Source organism: Podarcis raffonei, chromosome 5 (assembly GCF_027172205.1).
Source record: "Podarcis raffonei isolate rPodRaf1 chromosome 5, rPodRaf1.pri, whole genome shotgun sequence".
Classification (NCBI taxonomy): Eukaryota; Metazoa; Chordata; class Lepidosauria; order Squamata; family Lacertidae; genus Podarcis; species Podarcis raffonei.
In genome coordinates, this window is record NC_070606.1 from 3,143,863 (window position 1) to 3,170,041 (window position 26,179).

The following is a 26,179-nucleotide window of genomic DNA, read 5'->3' on the forward strand; positions in this document are numbered from 1 at the left end:
CCATGACTACTGGCCCTGGCAGATAGGTTCTCTCTCCCGGGTCAGAGGCAGTATGCCTCTCAGTACCAGCTGCTGAGTATCCCAAATTCGGGAGAGGGATGTTCTGGTCTTGTAGACCTGCTTGCAGGCTTCCCATGGCATCTGGCTGGTCACTATGACAGCAGGATGTTGGACTAGAGGGGCCTATGGCCTGATCCAGCATGACTCTTCCTATGTTCTTCAAGTGCCCACGTGAGGGAGTGAGGCCCCCACAGAAGACTCCCCTGCCTGAACCCTTGGGGAGCTGCTGCCAGTCTCATTGGGATAGATGGACCAATGGTCTTCATTAGAACAGTGCAGCTTCCATAAGTTAATATGAGCCGTGTGCATAATGATTGCTACCCACCTTCACAGGTGATGCCATCTATGTCACTCAGCTGGTAGCCCCGACGACAGTAGCACTGATAAGAACCATATACATTAGCACACTCCTGGCTGCAGGGATTACTTTCACACTCATTCAAGTCTGAAACCAACAAAAATACATTAATGCAAAGCAATATTTTTTACCTTATTTGTCAGCAACCATATGAATTGTTGAGCAGCTGAATTAATTTAATTTCCTTCCTTTCATATCCTGGCTTTCATCCAAGGAGCTCAAGACACCACAAAATGGCTCATCCATTTTTATCCTCACGACAAACCTGGGAGCTAGGCTAGCCTGAGACCCAGTGATTGGCCCAAGGTCATCCAGTGAGCTTCATGGCTAAGCGAGATTCATTGCTTGAATCCAGGTCTCTCCAGTCCTGGCCTGATAGTCTAACCATTCCTTCACACTCACACTATAGGGCTGCAATTCTATACACCACACCAGAATTTCCCAAGGTGGTCAGTATTAATCCCCTGAGGTCAATGAGGCTGTGCAGGGGGGTGAATAAAGAGTTAGGGGTCAAAAGGGAGGAAAGGGTGGGAAAAGTAGCTTACAAGATACAGTGTGATAAAATTAATTAGAAACTATGAGCCTCAGAAATAAAGGGCGTGGGCATGTACAGAGTGCGCATCCTTTAACAATGAGGAACTTCTGTATTTAATAAGGTTATTCCACAATCCAACAGTATTCCTTACATTTTGTATTTTATGATTCCTAGTAATGGTGACTGACTAATAATAAATGTTGATTATATATCAATATTTCTTGACTTAACTTTATCTACATTCCTAAGAATTTGGATTGGGGTTGCTGGTAACCTCATGAAGAGACCAATAAACTCAGACATTTGGGAAACCCTGCTGTACGCATGCCCAGGAGTAAGCTCTACTGAACCCAGTGGAATGTGCTTTGGGGTAGGCAAGGATACGATGCACTGTCAATGTTACCTTCACATGACCGCCCGTCACTTGAAAGTTTGAAGCCCATGGTGCAGCTGCAGTAATAAGAGCCAGCAGTGTTTTCACATTTGTGAGCACATAGGTGACCAGGGTATCGTCGGCATTCATTTATATCTACAGAAATAAACATGTCATTCTGAAGATTTCAAGAAAAGCATATAAATCAGAGAGTTCACAAAAACATTTTAGTCAATTTCTGAATGATTCACACTTCACTATAACTTTGGCTTGAGCACATTATTCTATCTTAGACCCAATTCATATTGTAGCAAGTCAGCGTGGTAGCTGCTGAATAGTTGTACAGTGGTGCCTCGCAAGACGAAATTAATTCGCACGAAATCCCATAGGAATGCATTGAAAATCAATTAATGCGTTCCTATGGTCAAAAAAAGTCCAAACAAAGCCAAATTTGGTACAACAAGAGTTTATTAAGTGCTCTTTAAAGTCACACATACTGTAAAGAGCATTTCAAAATTCAAACCCAGAATTTTTTAAAAAAACAGCAGAGTGGCCCAATGGTCACAGAAAATCATAAAAATGCAGGAAAAAAACCACAAGTTTCCAGATTCTTGCAAACCCCTCCCCAACTGTTCCCCCAGCCACCCAGCACACAGAAATTCAAATCCAGAATTTTTTTAAAAAAACAGCAGAGTGGCCCAATGGTCACAAAAAATCATAAAAATGCAGGAAAAAAACACACAAGCTTCCAGATTCTTGCAAACCCCTCCCCAACACCAAGTCCTTGAATTCCAAACACCCCAACCCAAAATCCAAAACCCCCCAAAAAAGTTTTAAAAGCTTAACTTACCAAATGGCTGCAAAAGAATTTTTGGAAAAGCTTCAAAAATCACCAAAGTCTTTAAAAACCTCAAAAAAGGCTACTATGTACACTGCGTTCTATGAGTTGCTCCTCGAAGTCAAGTCACAACTGTATTAACGGTGTTAAGAAAAAGGAAACAAACTTGCAAGACATTTTTGTCTTGCGAAGGAAGCCCATAGGGAAATTCGTCTTGCGAAGCAGCTCAAAAAACGGAAAACCCTTTCGTCTAGCGAGTTTTCCGTCTTGCGAGGCATTCGTCTTGCGGAGCACCACTGTATCCTAATATCAGAGCCAGGATCCTCACTGGCTCCCAGTATGTTTCCGAGCACATTTCAAAGCATTGGTGCTGACCTTTGAAGCGCTAAACAGCCTCAGCCCAGTATAGCTGAAGGAGCGTCTCCACCCCACTGAACACAGAGATCTAGCTCCCAGCGTCTTCTGCTGGTTCCCTCACTGCGAGAAGTGAAGTTACAAGGAACCAGGCAGAGGGCCTTCTCGGCAGTGTGGCCTCCTCCCTGTGGAACACCCTCCCATCAGATGTCAAGGACATAAAGAGCTACACAACTATTAGAAGACATCTGAAGGCAGCCCTGCATCAGGAGGTTTTTAATGTTTGATGTTTTACTATGTTTTATATGTGCTGTAAGCTGCCCAGAGTGGCTGAGGAAACCCAGCCAGATGGGTGGGGTATAAATAATAAAATGTATTGTCGTTGTTGATGGTGATGGTGTTGTCTCTATTACTATTCTATGTTATTTCTGTTATTTTTGTTTATGCTGTTGTTTACTTTGTAATGCTATTTCAACTGTTCTTAGAAACACGTAGTGGTGTGTTTTAATGTGGTGTATGCCTTCCTGTGACTTCGTGGTGAAGTGTGGCATAGAAATACCCAAATAAAGCAAAATACTACTGATTTATTTTTTTTTTTAAGGGTTAGATGGCTGAAGTAAAGGAAGGGCGTGAGCCAATGCATGTCCTGTCACTTACCAGCGCAGGTTCTACTGATTCCCTCAAAATAGTAGCCAGCTCGGCATTCACAGCGGTAGCTTCCAGGGGAATTGGCACAAGTGTGGCCCTCTCCACAAGGCTGATTCGGGGGCAAACACTCGTCCACATCTTGTAATACAGAAGGGTGACAAAGTAAGAAAAGTAAGAAAAAACCAAAGGGCTCTGGTTCAGAGAAGCTACACACAGGTTTGCGCATGGAGTGCATGGGTTTCCCAACTCATCTCACAACTGTACATAGACCAGTCATGCCAAGAGTGTCCTTGGAGCACAGTGGTTGTTTATGTGGCCTAGGGCATTCTTGATGCTGCCATGCCACCTAGGGGAATCTTTGCTGACAAATGCTGCCTTGACCAGTTCTCTATCCTTTTTAAAATGATCTGCAAAAACACATGGAGGTCTTTTGGTCTTTGGAATGTTAAGCGGCTGCTAGAAATAACTTTTAGATTTTGGGACTGTTCTTGACCTGTTGTGAGCTATCGTAACTTGGCATTTTATTGCTTTACTGTGTTGATTCCTTTGCAAATATTAATGTTGATTACACACCCAAGGAAACATTCTATAATGCAGCAGACTCCAGCAAAATTTCCATTTATGTTGAAGTGAGTACACCCAAGAAGCTTTTGTTGAACAGTCAAGCAAACCTGTAAAAAAATTCAAAGCCTTTCTCTGCGTTTTGTCCAAGTCCTGGGCACTACAGGCAGACAAGGCCATGCAAACTGCAATGAAAAAGCTTATTCTTAAGATTCCAGATTTTCAAGACTCCAAAGATCTGTCTAATACCTGATCCATGGGTCCACTGAGTACTGCTCAGAGAAACCGGAGGATCAAGGGGGACTATGCAATCCTTGGGCTGGAAACTCTCCAAGAAAACAGAACCAAAGCTTAGGCAGCGCTTCCAGCCTAATAATTGTAGGCAGGGCTGGGGATCGGTGCACGGCCACTAATAACTCTTGGGCTGAGAGAGACAGCACATGCCATAGAGCCCTGCTCTGTCTGGGTGGTCCTGTATTTCACAGCACTTTTGCTCCCATGGTTCCGAAGCTTCTTTGAGCTCTGCCCTGTGGGGCAACCACTCGGGTAAGTATTACACAGCTCCTTAGAGTTTTAAAAAACTGCCTTTGGGGTCCTAAATATTTATTTAGGAATGTTATATAGCACTCAAGATTTTTTAGCAAAAAAATCTCTTGGAAAATAGCAGAAGTGAAAATGACATTAAAAAGACTTGTGGCTCAGCTCTATTCTAAAATACGGCAATTTTTAAAAGGAAACAAAACAAAAAGGAGGGTGTGAGCATCACTTCTTCATGTAATGGACATTTAGGTACTTTTTCATGCAACACCCACAGGTTGCAGTAGTGGCTTCTGGCTTAGGTTGCTGTTTGTGAACAGGTCCATCAACAGCGGACCTGAGCTTCTGTGTCCAGAGGCAATATACCCGGGAGCACCAACGGCAGGGTGGCTGTCACCATGCCTGACCTCTCCAGGGGCATCTCTCCAGGAGGAAGGATGCAGGATTAAATGGACCCTTTGTACCAACCTACACATCTTGTGCCTTCTTCGTTTAGATGGTAGCCTCGCCCACAGTTTGGCACATTCCTCTGGCAAGCATAAGACCCATCCGTGTTGATGCAAGTCTGTCCAGCAGGACAAGGTGCGTTCGCACTCAAGCATTCATTGATATCTACAACAGTACAAACATTAAATTAAAAGGGAAACTTTTAAGAGCAGAACACCAACCTTAAAAGCTTAACTGAGCATGCTCCCTTGAAAAGGCAAAGCATAGGCAGGGACAGCATAAACAGAGGAAATTTCCCAGTGGCAACAGTGGGGCAGCTGTAACAGCAGCTAGCCTCTCAGGAATGACACCCAGTTCAATGGTACTGGCTTTCAGGCGCAACATGCCTTACCAATACAGTTGCCCAGTGCATCTTGTATAAAGCCGCTCCTGCACTGTTGCTTGGGTCGGCAACGGAAGGATCCTGGAGTATTCTGACAGATAAAATCGGGGAGGCAGTTATGAGTATCAGTCTCACACTCGTCAATATCTGGTACATCACAAAAGAAAGAATTTGTTAGCGTAAGGTCTTGCAGAGCCATCTTGTCATGCTTCAGACACAAGCAACATTTAAGCAAATCAGACCAAATGTGGGTTTTTTTAATTATTATTCTAAAGGTATAACCACACTGCAGGATTAAGGTAGAACTAGGTGCTATAGCAGCAAACATGTGGTGCCAAAGCCACATTAGTCACTATAACAGGAATCAAGCTGGCAAAGGGCTACACTTATAAGGACTAACAGTGGGAGGGCTTATCCTGCCTACGCTACTCTGAAAATGCTCCCCAAATTCATTTTCACCTCGGCTGGGTGGGCTTCTAATTTCAGAGCCCAGCATGAGAAAAGGTGTCCCACTTTGTAGCACACACTACAGCAAACACTAGTGTACATTTGGCAAACAAGCTTCCTGCATTATGTGTGAACTGGACCTAACACAGCAAATTTCAAGAGAACAGGATACATTAGTAGCGGCTAAGAACTACAGCAACCATCAATCTCTCTTGTGAGAAGTCTGAAACATACCTTTGCAAAGGTTGTTCTCCGTCAGTTCATAACCAGTCCCACAGCTGGTCTCCCGCTGACAGCGGAAAGATCCTGCTGTATTGATACAAATTTGTCCAATGGCACAAGGGTTGGTAAGGCATTCATTCATATCTAGAAATAATCAAGGGGGAAATATGTGAAACGGCAACTTTGCCATACCATACGACCATCAGGAAGTCAGAGAATGCTCGCTGGTGTTCAGGAAGTAAGCAGTGTGTATGCTTAGACTCTCAAAGTAACAAAAACTTATTTCTCATGTAATATTCATAAAAGAAAGAGGGAAGGAAAGCAAAACTAAACTTGACGAAGAGAGTCATTCTTCTCCTTTTTGGTTAGATACACTTTATGTCCCTCCAGTTTCCCCAGCTCTGCTGACCTCCTGCCAATCTCATGGCAGTTTCTTCAGAGGAAAAGAATCAAATACCACACACTGCTGCTAATCCTCAGCAAAATACACCTCATGCCACAACATCCCATCCTGTGGATTCCCTACTGCCTGCATGCGCTGCACAGCCCTGGCTGCTGCTGGTGGCGCTGGTGGCGCTGGTGGCAGCGGTCGGAGCAAGAAAATGCACAGCATAATGATTTCTGCTTTCCCAGAGCTAAGAAAGCTAACCAACAAATAACTGAGCCACAGTTTTTCTGAACTCAATCTTAACTAAAAGTTTATTCTTTTATCCCTCTTATCCTTTCATAAATGTGCAGGTTGCCTATTTCCTCCTATTCAGTTGAAAAATCTGCATCTCATTAGTCAACTGCAAAAGACCCAGTGCATATAACGGAACTCAGTTACACCCAGTATGTAATAATAGTTTAATTAGCTCTTAAACAATTATCTTATATATGTTTTTAGCTTTTGGTGTTTTATCCATGTTGATTCAGTTTTTGTAAGATGCCTTGAGTCCCGGTTCCAGGGAAAAGATGGGATGATGATGATGATGATGATGTAATATTCTTTCTGTCCCTAGTGCCAAAGATTTTTCTGATCCATTTCAATTCATGTTTGCTGCAGTCCTGACACCCTGCACCCCCAGTGCATATAATAGCCTCCTATTCAGCTAATCCTATGCCATGTTAGCTTTCAGGGATTTGGCAGCTTGGTCACATGTTACATTTGCCACGTGAGAGCAGGCAAGCCATGAGAAATTCTGAAAGCTCCTGCAGCTGCAGCTGCAGCCAGAGAAAGCTGCACGAGACCGAAAGGAGCAGGGGAAATTAGCTTCTACACAGAGATATAAGGCGAGACAAATAAGGGATGACGAAAAGGGGCCAGTAGCTGATTCTTCACTGTATGTGTTGTGTGTGTGCACGTCATTCCTATCCTGGGCAGTATTCTCCACTTCTTAGTGTAATAGGTGGAAATTTAGGAGACCTGGGTTCAAATCCTTGGTACATTCTTTCACCTTTGGTGGACATGCCCAAGGATTAAGGCTTTCTGGGAGATGATCTATAATGAAATGAAAAAGGTATTTAAATATACCTTTCTGAAGAAACCAGAGGCCTTTCTCCTGGGCATGGTCGGCCAATTGGTGCCAAAGAAGGACAGAACTTTCTTTATGTATGCCACAACAGCAGCAAGAATACTTATTGCAAAGTATTGGAAGACACAAGATCTACCCACCCTGGAAGAGTGGCAGATGAAGGTGATGGACTATATGGAATTGGCGGAAATGACTGGCAGAATCCGAGACCAGGGAGAAGAGTTGGTGGAGGAAGATTCGAAGAAATTTAAAGACTATTTACAGAAACATTGTAAAATTAATGAATGTTAGAATGATGTTGGAATGAATCTATGTGATTTTAGCAAAAATGTAACAAAGATTTAAGAAAAATAGACTGTTAATTGGTGAAAGGAGGGAAAGTAAACTTATATTAAGATCAAGATAAATTTTCAGGATAAAAATTTGAAGAGAGGGAAAGGATTTGCTGAAATGGATAATTGACTTAGAATACAAAAAAGGGAGGTGTGAGGAGGTCAGGGAAACAAGCAAATGAAAGACAAGTTATGGGAAGGTTCGATTTGAGTTTTTTCTTTTTTTTCTTAATTGTTTCTATTTTTCTGTTTTTTATTGTGATGTGTTGTCTTGCTATTGTTTAATTTGGTGTTTCCTCTTTTTTCTTTTTGTAAACTTAAAACTTCAATAAATACTATTATTTTTAAAAAAATCCTTACTCAGCTACGACTATTACTGAGCTACCTTGGACCAGTCACTGGTTCCCTATTTTCAAAAAACCAAGTTGCTTGGAGGAAGGTGGGCTGCAAGAAATGCAGTATGGAAAGAATCCTCCTTGAAGTAACAGGAGGTCCCTGTGCAGCTCCAAACTCTCTAAAGCCATGACTTCAAACCTAATGGCTTTAGGGAGAGAGAGGACGCATAAGGCAACTGCACTGTCTGTTCTTCCCTGCAACATCTAAAGCCCTTCGTGGGCCGTACTCTTACTGATCTAATAACCTGTAGCTGGGATGAACAGGCAGTAGGAGAGTATTTTTCATGACACACACACACACACACACACACACACACACACACACTGCTGCATATAGAAAACTAAATGGCAGGAAGAAGTGTTGCAGCATCACTTTCCCAGCAAGTTTTCTATGTGCAAGAGTGTGCACGATTGCTCTTTTATGAAGGAGCACTCAGTGGAGCAAGTTCACACCTGCATACTGAAGTGGTATCGCTGAGATATACAGGCTTTCTGCTTCACCAGGAACAAGGCTTTAGTGCTGCCCTAAACACAGTGATACGATGTGTGCACAAACTCACTCTTATGTTCTGTTCCTCTCTTGATTTACTCCGCAAGCTTACTTTGAGTACTTGAGCAGCAGGACACGCATAGCCAGAGTTATTTCTCTAAATAAAGGACAAAACTATAAAAGAAAAGCAAACGGCAACCTTTCTTTACCTTCGCAAGTGAAGCCATCAGGCTGAAGCTGGTAGCCCATGAAGCAAGAGCAGAGAACACTGGAGCCGGAGTCCCTGCATTGCTGGGCGCAAGGGCCGCCTCCTGAGAAGGACAAGAGCAGAAGACAGCTAGTTCTTTTTAAAGTTCATCATTAAGAAACCCAAAGACCAGCATCAAGCATTTGCCCTTTAACAGTATTGTATCTTCCGTAATTTCTTTTGGAGAAAGCAAACAATTAACTACAAATTAGTGGTTCAAAACCAGAACAGAATACTCTTTTGTTTCCACTATTATGTGTATCCTAAATTTGCATTGTTCAGTCAAGGTAAGCCCAAAATGGAAAGAGGGATCTGTGAATGGGATGGTTGCCATCATTCATGAATTCATAGAATTGTAGAGTTGGGACACCAAGGATCATCTAGTCCAACCCCTGCAATGCAGTGCACATGAAATGGCAACACTGACTATAGCTAGCAGTCTGCATGCATTGCCAACAAAATAGAGCTAAGCTGCTGTGGAGGACTTGTAATGTGCCGTCTACCCAGCCCACTCAACCAAAAAATGGTAGACAATATTAATTTTACAGGGTGCCTGACTAAAGGCTTAAGAGTGACATTAGTATTAGGAGCAAACTGTGCCATATGGACAAATGCAGTAGAGCTGGGGTGGCTCAGGCAATAAAGCAAGACACCCCTAATCTCAGGATCATGGGTTCGGGCCCCATGTTGGGCAAAAGATTTCTGCATTGCAGGGGTTAGACTAGATGACCCTTGTGGTCCCTTCAACTCTACAATTCTATGATTGTAGTGGTTTCTCAGTGAGCCAGGAGGCCCCTGAACAGATTCAGTCACAAACTCACAGGCTGGTCTGACAAACAGCTTCTCTCTCTCAGCCCTGCCCCACAAATTAGTAAATTACCTCTGCAGCGGTCATTAAGGTAATGATCCTCATTATCAACTTCCGCTGGTGATGCTGCATGTCGAGGGAGAAAAAAGCCAAACATTAGGAGAGTGAGACAGAAAGGTCAAGCCTGCTAAAATAAAATGGCCCTTTGTCCTGTTATTTAGAATGGATCTTGATGTACGAAGTCTTGTTTATGACTCTGTTTTAAATCTGAGGTTTATATGACCATTTGTAACAGGTCAATTACCACACAGTGACTCCTGCCAGACATTTTCTCGTAGAGATGCTTTTTAAGGGTACCTCCCAAGATAGTTGGATTTAGGCCAAATCTGCCTCCGAGTGAGAATGTTATCTATAGTCCTATTCCATCCAGAGTTTTGTAAATGTGGTTGTTAGTTCCTCAACTGCTGTCTGGCCTAGATTTTTAGTTGCTGAGGCTAACTCATTACATGCTGTCTCAGGAAAGGCGTTGTCTAAATGTCTTTGACTGAGAATTAAACAAGGACAAGGGGTCATCTAACAGGTCCTTGACTGAGAATTGCCATGAACCTCAGCCACACAGGTTGCTTCTAAATATTTGCAGATGCAACTGAAGTTAAAATGACTCCAAAAGCAGACTCAGTAAGTATTGTTGAACATCAACAGAGTTATTTAGTAACAGAGTTATTTGAGTTATAATGTTTAAAAAATAGATTTGTTTTGTTTTGTTTTTTCCACTCTGTATGCTCCTTTCTCAAAAATGGACTGAATGGTTCTGAATTAAGTGTCTGTAGGCTAGGCAAGGAGAGTAACAAAACAGTAACAAAAACAACATTTTGTGAGGTAACTTTGACCACTAGCGCTTCATGTTCTTTTTGTTTCTCTGGCATCTCATGAGATTTAAGGGTGGGAGATTGGGATGCCACATGGCAATGCAAGCCTCATAATGGTTAAGGATTACCTAGAACATGGAGTTGTTAAAGATTTAGATAAAAGGGGAGCTTTTTTTACTTCTTTCAGCATTGCTGTAGCACACTGAAACTCCAGCTATTGGCAGAGAGTGAAACAAAACACTGACCGATGCCTTGTGCAGTTGTGAACCACACCAACAGCAGCAACCTGATCAAGCAACTTTTGAAAGTGTTGTTTAGGAACACACAGATATGAACCTGTTTGCAGAAAATGTATTTTTTCTTAACCCAGAATCATTCGTGCTCATTTTCAACATGCTGCTTTCAAGCTAATTGATTCTAGATGTGTTCACAAGGGTGATGTGCTTACTTGGCATGCATGTGAAAGCCCTTCCCTTGGTGAGGTTATCCATGAAGAAGGAAGTGGTGACTGTGGTCTTGGTATATACCCATCCACAATGTCATTGGGTAGCTATGGATACATACCTCCCTCACAAGGTCCATTGCGCATTGCACTGAGTTTTACAAGAATGGCTCTTCTAGGGCAGTAGCTTTCAATGCACTGTTCAGGGGTGATGCTGGAGCCCCCAACACCGCCTTCTCTTTAGTGTGTGCATCAGCAGAAAGTGAGGCAATGATGAAGCCTCATAACTGGCCACTCCTTCAGGTGAGCTAAGTATGTACTCAGGTGTGTAAACTAGGCCAGGATCTGCCCCTAAAACCCTTGCAATGCACAGAGGATATGTGGAAATGCCCAAGTAAGACAAGCTGATTTGGAAGGTGTTCCCTGAAGGTAGACAACTTCAAAACCCCAGCTCTGAGACATCAACCATTTCTGCACATGGTGAATTCCTAGCACAATCTCATTAAATCTCATTAATTCTGAACTGAACTAAATCTGAAACAATTCCCCTCTACGTATTTCAAAAATAAAGTTGTGCTGGGGGGGTGTAACTTACCTAGTTCTTTGTTAGGATCATCAACCATTAACGTGTCGGAGTTTTCTTGCCCCTCAACACAGCAGGCTCGGAAGACCAAACCACACTGGTACCCCATCAGGAGGCTCTGCTCACAGCTGTTCCCTTGCTTCTGGGCCACCTTCCCCATAAAGCAGCAATAACAACATTTCTGCCAAATGCAATACAGACATTATCAATGAGCTTTATAGTATTGTATTAGCAGCCACATTCAGGTTCCTTTTTGCAGCACAGTGGCCCCTCAGGTTGGATGCTACTCTAAACCATGTCCTCCCTCTTTCCCTCAGTCCTCCTCCCCTCCCCTGGTGTTCATCACATCATGTATTTATTTTTAAAATATTTCTATACGGATAAAAGTTCTCATAATGTATTTTGGGGGGGTCTTTGGGGAAATTGAAAGGAGCTGTTATGTAATGTAATATAATAAGAATAATTTGTATTACATTTCCCAACATATATTTCACAAACAACCAAAAGTCAACCTGTGGCATATTTCATACATTACCAAAGGCCTATATGTTGCTCTCAGTCCAGTGGTTCCCTCCAGAATATTTTTGCTTTCATACTCCATACATTATTTTTGCTTCTTTGATGCCCACATAATACATATACAAGAACAGATCTTAAATATGACTTAAAAAAAATAAATCTTCATATAAATACAATAGGGGAGAAATGGCAAATCCCATTTTGATGGACAGTAGAGATAAATAATATAAATGACTAGTATGCCTGTCGGCTGTATCCAGCTGTGCTATCCCCACCCCCAAAGATGGCTGTGGCTGGTGGACAAGTTGTAAGTTAGGCTCTGACGAAGCACTGAAATAACAGCAGCCCTTTACCACTCCTGTAACCTTCTCAGCATCCATGGATACTCAACTCATGCTGAGATGTCAATGCAACGAGATTTTCCCCACCTTCACCACCAGCTGGTGCGTCTCACTACAGGGGAAACTCTCAATGTGCTGAGGATCCCAATTATTTTCATTTATTACATTTAAATCTTGCCTTTGTTCTGTGATAGGCACCAAAGTAGTCTCCCATCTGGCTCCTGACCAGATTCAGACCTGCTTAGTTTCACCCAGGTTGGTGCATTAATCTATTTCACATCCTAGAACCAATTCTGGGACAGAGGAGACACAGGGAAGGTTATTTTGGGTAGCTGCCACACATCAGCCATAATATTTAGTTCCAGTATAAGAAAGAGCAGCATAAAGCTTTGTAATCTCAACAATGGGTGATATTGCCAATTAGCAAACACCACCAGCGTCGAGAAACGGCGGGAGGTCCCGACGGGCGCGCGAGGCTTGGGGCGGCAGCCTGTCGCCCGAAGCACGGGGAGCCCTCCGGAGGGTGCCCCGTGCTTCGGGCAGGTGTGCGCAAGGCTTGGGGCGGCAGCCGCGGCTGGGGGGGGAATATTTTTTTTTTATTCATTTCCCCCCCCCAAAAAAAAAAAAAACGAGGTGCGTCCTATGGGCCGGTGCGCCCTATAGAACAAAAAATACAGTATATAGGAAACCTTAAGAATTACAATGTTTTAGAACACACCATTCATCTAATGTGGGGTACTGGCCGGGTGCCTTAGGGCACACCCAACCTAGATGCTACACACTATAGGGGAATAAATATAAATAATAATATATTAAACATAATATAATATAATATAGGTATAATATAATAAAGGGCAAGCTGCCTCCTCCTACCAGTCTTCTTACTGAGAGCTGATATGATTCCCAGAATGCCATGTTCCAGAAACACTGTGGAAATCTAGACTCCAGGAGGCTTGAATACAATGCTGTGCCTAAGAGGTTAAATTCTGAGCCTTAATTCAAGGCAAACGGTTGATATCAAATAATGGCAACTCTGAATTCTCACCTTAATGACTTTGTCTTCACAGGTAATATTGCCTTCATTGGAATCACAGTCTTCATGCTTGCTGGCAATCGCTATTCCTGCTGTGCAACGCAGCTCTTCCAGTTGATTGAGGCAGCATTGTTCCTGAGCTATGCTACAAGTAAGTAAAAAGAATGGGGGGGGAGGTGGGTGTGTCTGAGGCCAAGCACATAAAGGCTTGTATGGTAATATTTGTCTCAAGCCAAAATCTCAGCATCTCCACAAGCTGTAGCCAAGGCTTCTTTCTAATGGCTTATGGTTTGTCTGGAGGAGACAAACCACGAGTCCAAGTTCAGACAACGCACTAAGCCCAAACCATAGTTTAGCTTGCAGCAGCACAACAATAGCAAGACCAGAGGAAGAACAAAGTGGTCATGATTTCCGCTTGAAGAGGTTGCTAAACTGTGGTTTGGCTTGGTGTTACGTGTGAACTGGGCCAGTGAAATCTATATTTAGTTAGGCTTTACTGAGAGTTTAAAAGCAAAGTATGGAAAGGTAGGGAAACTGCCCTGAAGATGTTGTTGATGAAAAAACCATAGTTCTAAATTAGAATTTGACATCTGCTTTCAGCCCAGTATGGTTAGTATTCCACTTAGGACAGCTTAGTGTGGGCAAGAGAAGTGGGGAGTGGGGGTTCACAAGAGAGCAGGGCAGAAGGATACATGAGCCTGAGTCGTGTCCTGATTTCTTAATCTTGGTTAAGAGCTCAGGAAACCACACATCTGCACCAAACCAGCTACACAACCTGGTTTGTCGATAAAGTTTGGTTTTAGTTTAATTAAGATTAGCCGGTGTGACACCCTCCAAATGTTCTTGGACTACAGCTTCGATCATCCATGACCATTGGCTATGCTAGCTATGGATGATGGGAATTGTAGTCCAACAACACCTGAAGAACTTCACATTGGCTCTTCCTGGTTTAGATACATACATAACACCAAGCAACATAATCTGTAGTTAAATGTTATGTATTATATCCAGCTAAGTCACATGTAGAACAGACCTACTGAAAGCAATGACTTGACAAACTAAGTGCATTGGTCTACTCAGAGTACAGCTTAGTTGGGTACAATTCTTGGACAGGGCATACCTCTCTTTCCCAACGCTCTCAATACTAACAACATACTTTTTTAAAAAAGTAAGACTTTGTCCAATGAATAAAGCCAATCAAGAGATCTTTAAAGAAACAGAATTGTGGGCTTTTACTTCACCTCTTCATCAGATTTACAATTAGCAGAGAAAGCCTGCGTTCCTGTTCATTAAATGAACTGTAGCTCCAGAACTCTTTCATGTCTTCTGCTATCCCCTCCAGAGGGTGAGTGCTTAAAAACAGCATGAATTTCCTAACTGCATCAGGACTGCTCTTATTTCTCTTTCATTCATTTCCATAAAAACCATTCAAAGTGCAGGCTATAACTTAAGGGGGGAAATTCCTCTAGCACCAATCTAGTTTCAAGTGGTTGGGAGGGGAGTCCCTCACCTTCTCATTTCCATCATTTTCCAGAGAACATTGTGGTTAAATAAGGAACTTGCTAAGCTGGTATTTAGCATTTCAACATTAAATACAAAAGGAGGGACCTGCTGCTCTTTTCAACAAACTCATTTATGGAAATCAATTTGAACAGGGTGTTTACAGGGTACGTGTAAGCAATATCAGCCTAATTCTGTGTAAGGCAGTAAACCTATTCTAGCTCAAGTTTCTCTCTGACGTGCCAATTTTTCATCCCCAGAGGGATTTTAATGGGGTGGGGGGGCAGGCTGCACAGAGGAACACGCATTCTTAGTGGACATCAGCTTCAATTTGTACAAGTGGTACAGTCAAGTCACAAATATACCACCTCGGCTAGGGGGTGGTGATGTGGGCCCCTGCCAGGGGCACAGGCAATGGGGGGGGGAATTGGCTTAAAAATATGTCCATAAATATAAATATTGATTATTGCCTCATAAGAAATGGTTTTAAATAGAGGGTGAATTGAATGGGAGGGTTGGAGGAGAGGCGGAAAGAAGGGCTAATTTGTCCATGGCTAGGGGGCGCAATCTGGACAGTTCTGCCAGGGGCACGAGATCACCCAGCTACGGCTCTGGCAACAAACATGCCCATTATGTGACGTTAAAGGAGGAGCAGTTGTAATGACCTAGGCCCAGGCAAAACCCGTGTGCTGGTGGCAATCTCATATGTGGAGTGGAGGCTCCACATTACATCAAAATACATGAGTGACATGGAGCCTTGAATGCAAAGTCCAAAGGCACAGCAACTGGGTTTGCGTGATTTTTAGGCTGAAAGATCCTGCAAATGAGGGTCCATACAGCCCCAAGATCACACATTCTTAGTTAAAACAGTTACAGATAGGCAAAGTTGCCGTTTCACATATTTCCCCCTTGATTATTTCTAGATATGAATGAATGCCTTACCAACCCTTGTGCCATTGGACAAATTTGTATCAATACAGCAGGATCTTTCCGCTGTCAGCGGGAGACCAGCTGTGGGACTGGTTATGAACTGACGGAGAACAACCTTTGCAAAGGTATGTTTCAGACTTCTCACAAGAGAGATTGATGGTTGCTGTAGTTCTTAGCCGCTACTAATGTATCCTGTTCTCTTGAAATTTGCTGTGTTAGGTCCAGTTCACACATAATGCAGGAAGCTTGTTTGCCAAATGTACACTAGTGTTTGCTGTAGTGTGTGCTACAAAGTGGGACACCTTTTCTCATGCTGGGCTCTGAAATTAGAAGCCCACCCAGCCGAGGTGAAAATGAATTTGGGGAGCATTTTCAGAGTAGCGTAGGCAGGATAAGCCCTCCCACTGTTAGTCCTTATAAGTGTAGCCCTTTGCCAGCTTGATTCCTGTTATAGTGACTAATGTGGCTTTGGCACCACATGTTTGCTGCTATAGCACCTAGTTCTACCTTAATCCTGCAGTGTGGTTATACCTTTAGAATAATAATTAAAAAAACCCACATTTGGTCTGATTTGCTTAAATGTTGCTTGTGTCTGAAGCATGACAAGATGGCTCTGCAAGACCTTACGCTAACAAATTCTTTCTTTTGTGATGTACCAGATATTGACGAGTGTGAGACTGATACTCATAACTGCCTCCCCGATTTTATCTGTCAGAATACTCCAGGATCCTTCCGTTGCCGACCCAAGCAACAGTGCAGGAGCGGCTTTATACAAGATGCACTGGGCAACTGTATTGGTAAGGCATGTTGCGCCTGAAAGCCAGTACCATTGAACTGGGTGTCATTCCTGAGAGGCTAGCTGCTGTTACAGCTGCCCCACTGTTGCCACTGGGAAATTGATAGGTAGCCGTGTTGGTCTGCCATAGTCAAAACAAAAAAAAAAATTTTTAGGTGCTACTGGAAAGAATTTTTTTTTTGTTTTAGTTAAAACAGTTATACACCATGTTGACTATGTACAAAGTGACCTAAAAAAGTAAAAAAATCTTAAAAATATAAAACACAGTTCAAGTAATAAGAATATTTAACGAAGTATGACTACCCACCAGGGGGACAAAATACTGCAGTGCCATCCATATGGTGCCAGGGCCATGTGACTTGAGGCACCAAGAGGAGTTTGGCTGCATTCCTCAATTTGATTTCTCAACAGGATTTCCCCTTTTCCTGACCCCTGTGTATGTTTCATCTTTTTAAATTTTTATTGTTATTCAAGCAACTTCAAATCAAGTTAAGTTTATCTGTCAACCACTTTGTGTAGGAGGCCGTATTCAATGCCAATATAAATGTAAACATTCACCAAGTACTAGCAGACAGGATTGCAAAACACATTCTTTCCATTCTTAAAAAGAAATCAAGCCAGGACATCTACAATTACAAATCTGAAAAGCCAGACAACAAATATTTTCCCCAAAAAGGTTCTTTTCAGAGTGCTGTTTATAGATTGGGCAGGAGGCCCCCATTTTTCCACTAAAGACTACTATCAGGGGAAGAAGTCCCAGGTCAGTGTCCGAAATGGGACCCTACAGTAGCAGTGAAGAGAAAACTTAGGACACTGGGCTTTCAAGGCCAGTGCTTTATCCCAGAGGAGTAGTCTATCTCTTGCTATAAGAACAAGCAACCAAGCTGCTTTAAAGAATACCTGCATTCTTTGGAATCAGGATGTGGTGGCAGAGAACTACAGTCTCTCTTCTGACTTGCCCATTCATATCCCTGTGAGCAGCAGCTCTCCACTGAAGTTTCTGCAGAAAGAAAAAACAATTGTGTTTTAGAAGCACTCAGGAAATGACATTGAGGAATCATCTGTCCACCCTCCCTGCAGAGGCGGATCTAGCTGCTCTGGCATCCAGAGTGGCACACATGCTGTGCACTCAGGGGCGGGGCGAGTGGCGAGCGTCCCAGGGGGGCGGAGCTGCAATGTCACACCCCCCCAGGGATGATGCCTGGGGCGGGCCGCAGCCACCGCACCCCACTTCTTCCGCTGGATGACATAATGAGGGTGCAATGGAGGCAGCAAAGTATGCCACCTTTGCTGCCTTCACTGACACTACGAAGGTTCGACGATGAGCCCTCACCAGTGTTCGGTTGCATTCAGCCGGACCTTTCTCCCACTTGCATTTAAGTTGTCTCCCAGCTTGTTTCCTTGCCCTAAACTCTGGAGTATACCAGGGAGCCAAACCTGAACCTACTGCCAACCAGCTTTCTTGAGTGCCCTAATGAATGAAGAAAAATGTCTCACTGATCCTCTTTTAAACTGCTTTCAACTGTATATCTGAGATATAATCATAAAAATGCTGTTACTGCTCTTAGATTGAAGTAATCCAGTTGGAGTAGGGATGTGGAAAAAGCACCATAACACAACAGTAAAATCTTATGAAATCAAGATGAATTAAAAACTATTTTTAAATGAAAAATGCAGAAGTGAAAAGACAGAACACATGTGGGAAATTAAGGAATTTAAAATTACAAAGAAAAAGAAATTAGCTATACAGCTGACAAATACATTAAAAGGAAAAATAATACCAAAAAGAACTAAACTGAACAGACTGCAATCCTGAACACTGTGACATTTAGGCAGCCTAACTGTGTGCACATTGCAACCTTAGTTATTTGGACTTCAGATTATTTGTGGACAATGGCCAGGTCTAGCAAAATAAACACAGTTAATGAGCAACAGGATTACAGACATACTTAATATTTCATGCACAAAAGTTCACTACGCAGCAGGAACATTAGAACTAATAAACGAGTCACTCTAATTGTTATTTTTAAAAAATTATTGCAGTCTTACAACTGGTTCAAATCACTGTCTAGGCTGGCCAAAACTCCAGCTGAAAGAATTTCAATGACAATGGATTAGACACAGTCCAAACATTTTTCAGAGGGCCAGATTTGATGAAGTGAAGGGCCATGAGGGCCAACCAAAGTTGTTGGCAGTTGTTTTTAGGATTTTACCAGATTAAACTGACTGGCGGGCCAGATTAGGCCCCCAAAATAGACTTTGGACATGCCTTCAAGTAACTCCAAAGTGTACAATACGCAAGGTGTCAGTCAGTAGGCATTACAACAGCCGTCTTCCTTCTTTCATACCATTCCAAAATTATGAATATTCTGGGGCAAATCTTATGTCAAGCTGCCCTTGACAGTTTTTGTTGTGTGTAAAATGTTGAAACTGATCAGATGACCTGAATTTACAATCTTGGCTGAGAGAAAAGTCTAGCCTTAAGAAAAAAGCAGACACTAATACTGCAGAAGAATTAGCCCCTTATCATATACAGTGGTACCTCGGTTTACAAACTTAATCGGTTCCGGAAGTCCGTTCTTAAACCGAAACCGTTCTTAAACCGAGGCGCACTTTCCCTAATGAGGCCTCCCGCCGCTGGTGCCCTTCCACCGTTCAGCTCCCATTCTTAGACCGAGGTAAAGTTCACAAACCAGGACACTACTTCCAGTTTTGAGGAATTTATAAACTGAATCGTTTGTAAACAGGACTGTTCTTAAACCGAGGCACCACTGTATACATATCCAACAAAGCCCCATATATTATAAATATATATCAAACAAACTGGGGGCCTTTCTCATGCTACCGGGGTTCACATACTTGAGCCAGCCTGGGTAGCCAGATAAAATTTGTGGTTTCAATGACCCCCAATAGTGGATGATACAATCTTGCATCTAGTAGGGTTGCCATGTGTCCTCTTTTTCCAGGACACATCCTCTTTTTCATGGATATGTAAAATGAGAGTCATCATAGTGATCCATAGTTAAAAGAAGTTGGTAAATGTGTCTTCAAAATACAGCAACCCAAGTACTGCCATATTGAGTGCACCGAACAGAGAGCAAGCATGCACATAACACATCTATTTCATGCTGAATGTCAGGAGCAGGTTGGCAATAAATCACAAGTTAACTCTTTCTTCAAAGAAACATGGTCAACTCAGGAGGCCAGGCCTAGTGAGCACAGCAACTCATCCCAGTAGATTGTGCCCCTATGAGCCGTTGTGGGGACTGAAGGTCCCCACCTTCCCACAGTTCCTTAAGTCTTCTCCTCCCCCGGGTCCTTCCCAGGCAACCTGAGACTTTGCCACCTTGTTTGTTTTTGCTTCACCCTCTTCATACCCCTTCTGGTTCTGAGAGACCAGGTGGGAGAAGATCAGGTCACAGCAGGAGGGGGAGACCCCCTGGCTTCTTCACCAGCCAGACTCATCTCTGCCTCTTGGCCCCTCTCCTCTTGAGCTTCTGATTCTGCCTCCGATTCTGGACTGCTCTCTGCCACAGACTCTTCCTGCTCACTAAACCCTGTTACATTTCACCTTCTGATACCTTCTCCTCCCAGTCTTCTCCCTCTCACCATTCATCATCCCACTACTACCAATCCCCAGACCTTGAGCCTTCATCTCGTGGGAATTCTCCCGGAGGTTCCTCAGCTGTCGCCTCCCACCACTCCTCAGCATCCAGCCAGTCCATGACAGTGAACTTCCAAAACATTCAGAACATAATCTGCTTACTGGTGGGCAATTCACCCCTAGTCTTGTGCTTCTCTGTTGACATTTCCTGACCACCTGAGAAGCACAATGTAAATGTAGCAAATGAGGAAGGTGATGCTCCATCAGATGAGCAAATCTGTGGTTTGCCCACCTACCACACACCCCACACATTATTAAACCATCTTCAGGTGAGAAAGTAATGCCTTTATTAGATCCATGAACGTGTTGGCCTATATGTGGTAGTTACTATGACATCCTCAATACTAGTCCCTTCAATTTAAAAATTGCAAATTAAACTGTCACACGGTGTGTTGAACTCTTCAACTTTCAAATTCTGAAAATTGAGGGATGCTAAAAAGTTGTAACACGGCTTGGGAATGCAAAATATATTTTGGTTAAATTAATATAACTTTGTTTTGTAAGTAAAATATACATAAAATTGCACAGAAATCATTTAAAATGATTGCCAAGTACTTGTATATTATTATTATTATTAAGCATCACCTAACATTTTCAGAGGGATGCAGGTGGCGCTGTGGGTTAAACCACAGAGCCTAGGACTTGCCGATCAGAAGTTCGGCGGTTTGAATCCCTGTGACGGGGTGAGCTCCCGTTGTTCAGTTCCTGCTCCTGCCAACCTAGCAGTTTGAAAGCACGTCAAAGTGCAAGTAGATAAATAGGTACTGCTCCGGCGGGAAGGTAAACGGCGTTTCTGTGCGCTGCTCTGGTTTGCCAAAAGCGGCTTAGTCATGCTGGCCACATGACCCAGAAGCTGTACGCCGGCTCCCTCAGCCAATAAAGCGAGATGAGCGCCGCAACCCCAGAGTCGGCCACGACTGGACCTAATGGTCAGGGGTCCATTTACCCTTTACCTTTTAACATTTTCAGAAGGTAAAATTAATATTAGTTGGTTTTCCAAAAGTAGTTTATATGTTTCTTCATCAAATTCAGACTTACCAAGCTAAATATTGTCCAATCACAAAAATAATATTGGATTTGAATTCCTCACACTCAAAACATATTTTAAATACCCCCTCACTGAATAAATTTGCAAAAAATAAATTTTACTCCCTAAAATGATATGCCCTAATGGACTATGCCATTTGACAGTACCAGCGGAGAAGAAAACCTGGGATTACATTAGCGCCATTTACTCATCCTGCCCCCACACTTCACCTCACCAGCACACAGAGATAGCAAGTGCATGGAAGGGGAAGCAGGAAAACACCCACTGGACCAGCCTCAACAGCTATGCACTCAGCGCAATGCCTGAAATGAAAGCCTACAGTCATACAAATGTACGCCTATAACCCTCAGGGTTCCCGATTGCATGGAGAGTCTACCCATCAGCTGCCCCTTCAAACTTCTGAGGGCACAGAAGTTAGGAGTGGGTGGGCACATCCCTGTTGAGACAGTTCCTTTTCTCCTTCAGAGTACTATATGTATGGAGATCTATATCTAGAGAATGACAGACTTGTAGAGCTGGAAGAGAGACAAGGTCTAAAAATGTTTAGACTGGCAGGATGGGAAAGGCCTTTATGAGCTCCAACCCAAAAGCAGGAACAAATCATAGCCTCCAAAAACACAACTGCACAAGGTTGCTGTGATCTTTTTCCTGTTACAAACCATAAGCTCACCCATTAACCCCATTGCACACATTTCCAGATGGTTACTTGGCTATATTCCTAAGCTGGCTGTTTTACGTACCCAGATGAACCACTGGATGATTCTCTCTTGACTGAAACCCTCATGATCAAGTCTCAGGGGTCCGCTTGTAAAGTTGGAATTATTAACCTATCTGCCAGGGTTGTCAGAACAAGATGATGATAAGGGGGGCCACTAGGGGGCACATCAGAAGATGGCTGACAATAACATCTCTCCGACCCACACGAGGTAATTTGGAGGCTATGATGGGGGTAATTAGCCTCCTTAACCCCCCCCCAGGATGGTGGGAGGGACAGCCCTTGCCTGCTGTGCCCTATACCACCCCCAAATTTGTGGGGATGGGGGCACTAGGCACAAAGCCCTCCTGTGGGATTTCGGCACTCCTGGACGCCGTCCCTGATTCGCGCCACTAGCTGCAAGAACTTCAAAAGAAACAATTTGGACAAGACGAATTGCACATACTTCAAGGAAGAAGGGGGAGTAAAGACTGCTAACAGAAGAGATCTCTGATAAAACAAGACAAGATAAAACATGAGAAGATATGCCAAGACACGGTACGGCAAATGACTGATGGGGGAGGGGGAAAAAACTTTCCTTTCTTTTCTTATGTGATTAAACAAGAATCCCCTCCCCTTAAGAGTCAGAAATGTCGTTTTAAGGACTTAAGCTGTGGATTTAAGGCTGTGTGGAGATAAACTTTCGAACCAAAGCATGTTTCAAGAAGAGCCTGGAAGGTATAAGAGCTTTGAAATGACACAGTTAAAAACGCTGTCGCCATATTGGGAAGCTCTGTCAGAGGTCTTGAGTCTGGGAGGAGAAAGAGAGAAACAAGCTGTTTATATATTGTGGATTAAACTCCTCAGTGGGACTTAAGAGCGACAGTTTCGCAAGATTATGATGGAAAGAGCGATGTTATCTATGAAGGAGATGATATATGGAAACCATCTTGATTTGAGGATTAGAAGAACGGAAAATTCACACAGGATTATTATTACTATTGGTGTTTATCGGCTTAAGGAGACTATCAGAAGAGATCATAAAGAAAAAAAGAGAAATTATATGAACAAGATGTGATGTGGAAACAGCAAGATAAGATGGGATAGAATTATGAACTTTGTCTGGACTGATTTGGACTGATTTGGACATTAACGCAGTAGCAAGAAGATGATCAGAATTCCCCTTCGGATCTTGAAGTATGGGTCCCCCCAACAAATTTTAAAATTTGGCTTTGTAATTCGGAATTTATGTGATGTGATTTAATCTGATGTGATTGGCCAGTTAATAAAAATTATTTTAAAAAAAAGAACAAGATGATGATAACTTTGGAATTCCTCAAACAACAAAGGTGCTTTGTAAATGCTTTGAATATGGGGTGTGGCCCTCATCTCCGCTTTCAGGCCGAGGGAGCAGGCATTTGTCTGCAGACAGCTTTCCGGGTCATGTAGCCAGCATGACTAAACCGCTTCTGGTGCAACGGGACACTGTGACGGAAGCCAGAGCGCATGGAAATGCCATCTACCTTCCTGCCACAGTGCTACTTATTTTTCTACTCTCGCTGGTCTGCTTTCGAACTAGTCATTAGTTAGCAATGTGACCTGAAAGTCTTAAATTGAAATGTCATCTCAGTCATGAACTTGCAAGGTGACTTTGCTATCTCTCAACCACTGCACTGGAAACACAGGGAAAATAGCGCTGGCCCACCTCACAAGAGTAAGGATTACTGAAAAAGAAACTTATTTGAGCCTTTCAGGTGCATAATAACATAAACAGTAAGTAGCATTAATCTTACCTGGGTCCTTCCTAGGTTATCTTCACAACACCTCTGTGGATTAGACTGATTGCCCAAGACCAGCCAGTTAGCTTCAAATGTGAATGTAGACCTCCCAGAGGCCAACTCTAATACCCAACTACACTACACACTGCAGTGTAGTGCAGGGGGTTGGATTAGATGACCCTCAGGGTCCCTTCTGACTCTACAGTTCTATTATCCTAGTCTGGCTCAGGGGTGGCATTTGGGTCCACACTGAGGATTGCACACAAGTGGTACGCCTGGCCAAAGTGGCCACCCTATGTGCAGACACTATGGCAACATCTAACTTGAAAATCGACCTGGTGAACTTGGAAGCTTACACCCCACACCAGAATTTTGGGGGGGTTGGTCCTAATAAAGGGTCATTTTAATCTCATTAAATTAAAATATTCTAATGATCCAACAGTGGCTCAAGAGCCCCTGGTAGGCTGGCAGCCCAGGCCTCCCAGGAAGAACATTCTGGCAAAGGGAAGACCAGCCTGTTCCCAGCCATCAACCAGGGGAGAGCAGCTGCAAGGAACTTTGCCTCCCCAGCCCTGTCAGACAGAGCACACAGCTCCACCTGCCCAGAGCTCTGGGAATGCAGAGGGAGACATTCTCTAGCCACAAACATCAGCCAGAAGAATTTGGGTGCTGGGCCACGTATGTGTCACATGTACATGTGGAGGGTTTTTCTGAGTGATTATAACCTGCTGCAAGCCCCCTTGAGAATCTACTTGTGTTTTTAATCTTAACAGAATCACAGTTTCCTCCAGAAAAATGCTTCCCCCCTTACACATCAGAAGGGATTGAGAACCTGTGGCTCCTCAGACGCTGCTGGACTCCAACTCTCCTCAGCCAGCAGGGCAAATGACTAGGGGTGAGAGGAGCATCTGGAGGGCCACAGGTTTCCCCAAGGCAGAGCATACAGATCAACACCTAAACCTTTGTACAGTGGTACCTCAGGTTAAGTACTTAATTCGTTCCGGAGGTCCGTACTTAACCTGAAACTGTCCTTAACCTGAAGCACCACTTTAGCTAATGGGGCTTCCCACTGCCGCCGCGCCGCTGGAGCACGATTTCTGTTCTCATCCTGAAGCAAAGTTCTTAACCTGAAGCACTATTTCTGGGTTAGCGGAGTCTGTAACCTGAAGTGTATGTAACCTGAAGCGTATGTAACCTGAGGTACCACTGTACATTTAACAGGGCCATACTCTTCCTTCTTCCACCACACAGATAACACTGAATGTGCACCACGCCCTGATGGCGTAAACTGGGCATCTGTTTAACAGGGCATTTATGAGGAATCTGTGGTTTGCACTAGGGTCACATCCAGTGCTATTTTTCAAGAAAAAGAATGCCCCCCTCGTTCTCTTAGAATGGCAAAGGCGCCCACCTGAGGGGGCAGGACCTGAGTTCCAGAGAGTTCCGGCTTGAAGAAAGCCCTGCTCACATCCACACTCGGAGCATGGCTGGTTTGACCAGAAAGGCAAAGGCAAAGGCATCTCTTGTGCTTAAGTTATAAATAATGTTACACCTTACAGATTTATCGATTATCGATATGCATATTTACTCGGAAGTAAGCGGCACCACGTAAGTGAGCAAGAGCTGGCTTCCGAAATGAATTTGTCTCCTCCTTTCTCCTTTCGTGAAAATGTTTCTGAATGTCGAAATTTCCAGGTATTGGGTATCGTAAAATAACCTCAAGGAAAAATAACTTCAGCCTCGTCGAAATCAACTACACTCAGAATGGGGCAGATGAGGGCGCTTTAGTTTAGTTGCAAGAAACTAGTAACCTGCACGCCAACTCGAGGGGCTTCAGTCCCCAGCCAGGCGCAAAGATTAGAAGACAGCCCCAAAACACACACACACTTTCCACGAGAGCAGACTCTTTTGCCCCGGGTCAAATCTTGGCTTTCCCAGCCCGTGGCGAGTGAGGGGGGAGGCAGCCGGTCTTCTCCTCGTCGTCCTCGCCCTGCAATTCAAACATTTTGCAGCATTGCAGCTGTTTGCTTACCTTGCGCGCCGCACAAAGGCACCGAAGCCAGAACAAGGAGCAGCCGGATCCTGCGCAGATTCTCCATCAGTGAGCGGCGCGGAAGCGGCAGGAAGGGTCCCGGGAAGGAGAGCGCAGCAGCCGCAGGCAGGGGCTTCACTCTGGCTCGCTCCCTCCCGCGCCCTCTGTCTGAGTTTGAGTTGACTTTCTTGCTCCTACCTCGGCTAAAGTCCCCCTCGCCACTCAGGGCGGGTCGAGAAGGAAGGAGCCTGCGAGGATTACCCGCTACAAAGTAACTGTGTGAGGAGTTAATTTGCTGCCTTCCTGCCTTCCTTTCAATTATCCCGCTTGCAGACGTTTAAGGCGAAACACAGCCTGGAGGCGGGGCCTTTGAAAAGTCCTCTGCTGGATCCCGGGGTGGTC

At 43.7% G+C, this 26,179-nt stretch overlaps 1 protein-coding gene across 2 annotated transcripts in view; it reads right to left on the reverse strand.

Annotated features, from left to right (window-relative positions):
* FBLN1 (fibulin 1) overlaps positions 1-26,179 on the reverse strand; it is a 60,435-nt gene extending 34,256 nt beyond the window's left edge. For both annotated transcript variants that reach the window (XM_053387581.1, XM_053387582.1), the window contains exons 1-12: positions 25,778-26,179; positions 17,462-17,561; positions 13,348-13,480; positions 11,455-11,623; positions 9,621-9,680; positions 8,703-8,804; positions 5,775-5,906; positions 5,103-5,240; positions 4,733-4,876; positions 3,176-3,304; positions 1,357-1,482; positions 386-505 (exon numbers count right to left, since the gene is read on the reverse strand). In XM_053387581.1, the coding sequence (XP_053243556.1) occupies positions 386-505; positions 1,357-1,482; positions 3,176-3,304; positions 4,733-4,876; positions 5,103-5,240; positions 5,775-5,906; positions 8,703-8,804; positions 9,621-9,680; positions 11,455-11,623; positions 13,348-13,480; positions 17,462-17,561; positions 25,778-25,844 (1,420 nt within the window). In that variant the 5' untranslated portion in view covers positions 25,845-26,179. The remainder of the gene's footprint in view (positions 1-385; positions 506-1,356; positions 1,483-3,175; positions 3,305-4,732; positions 4,877-5,102; positions 5,241-5,774; positions 5,907-8,702; positions 8,805-9,620; positions 9,681-11,454; positions 11,624-13,347; positions 13,481-17,461; positions 17,562-25,777) is intronic.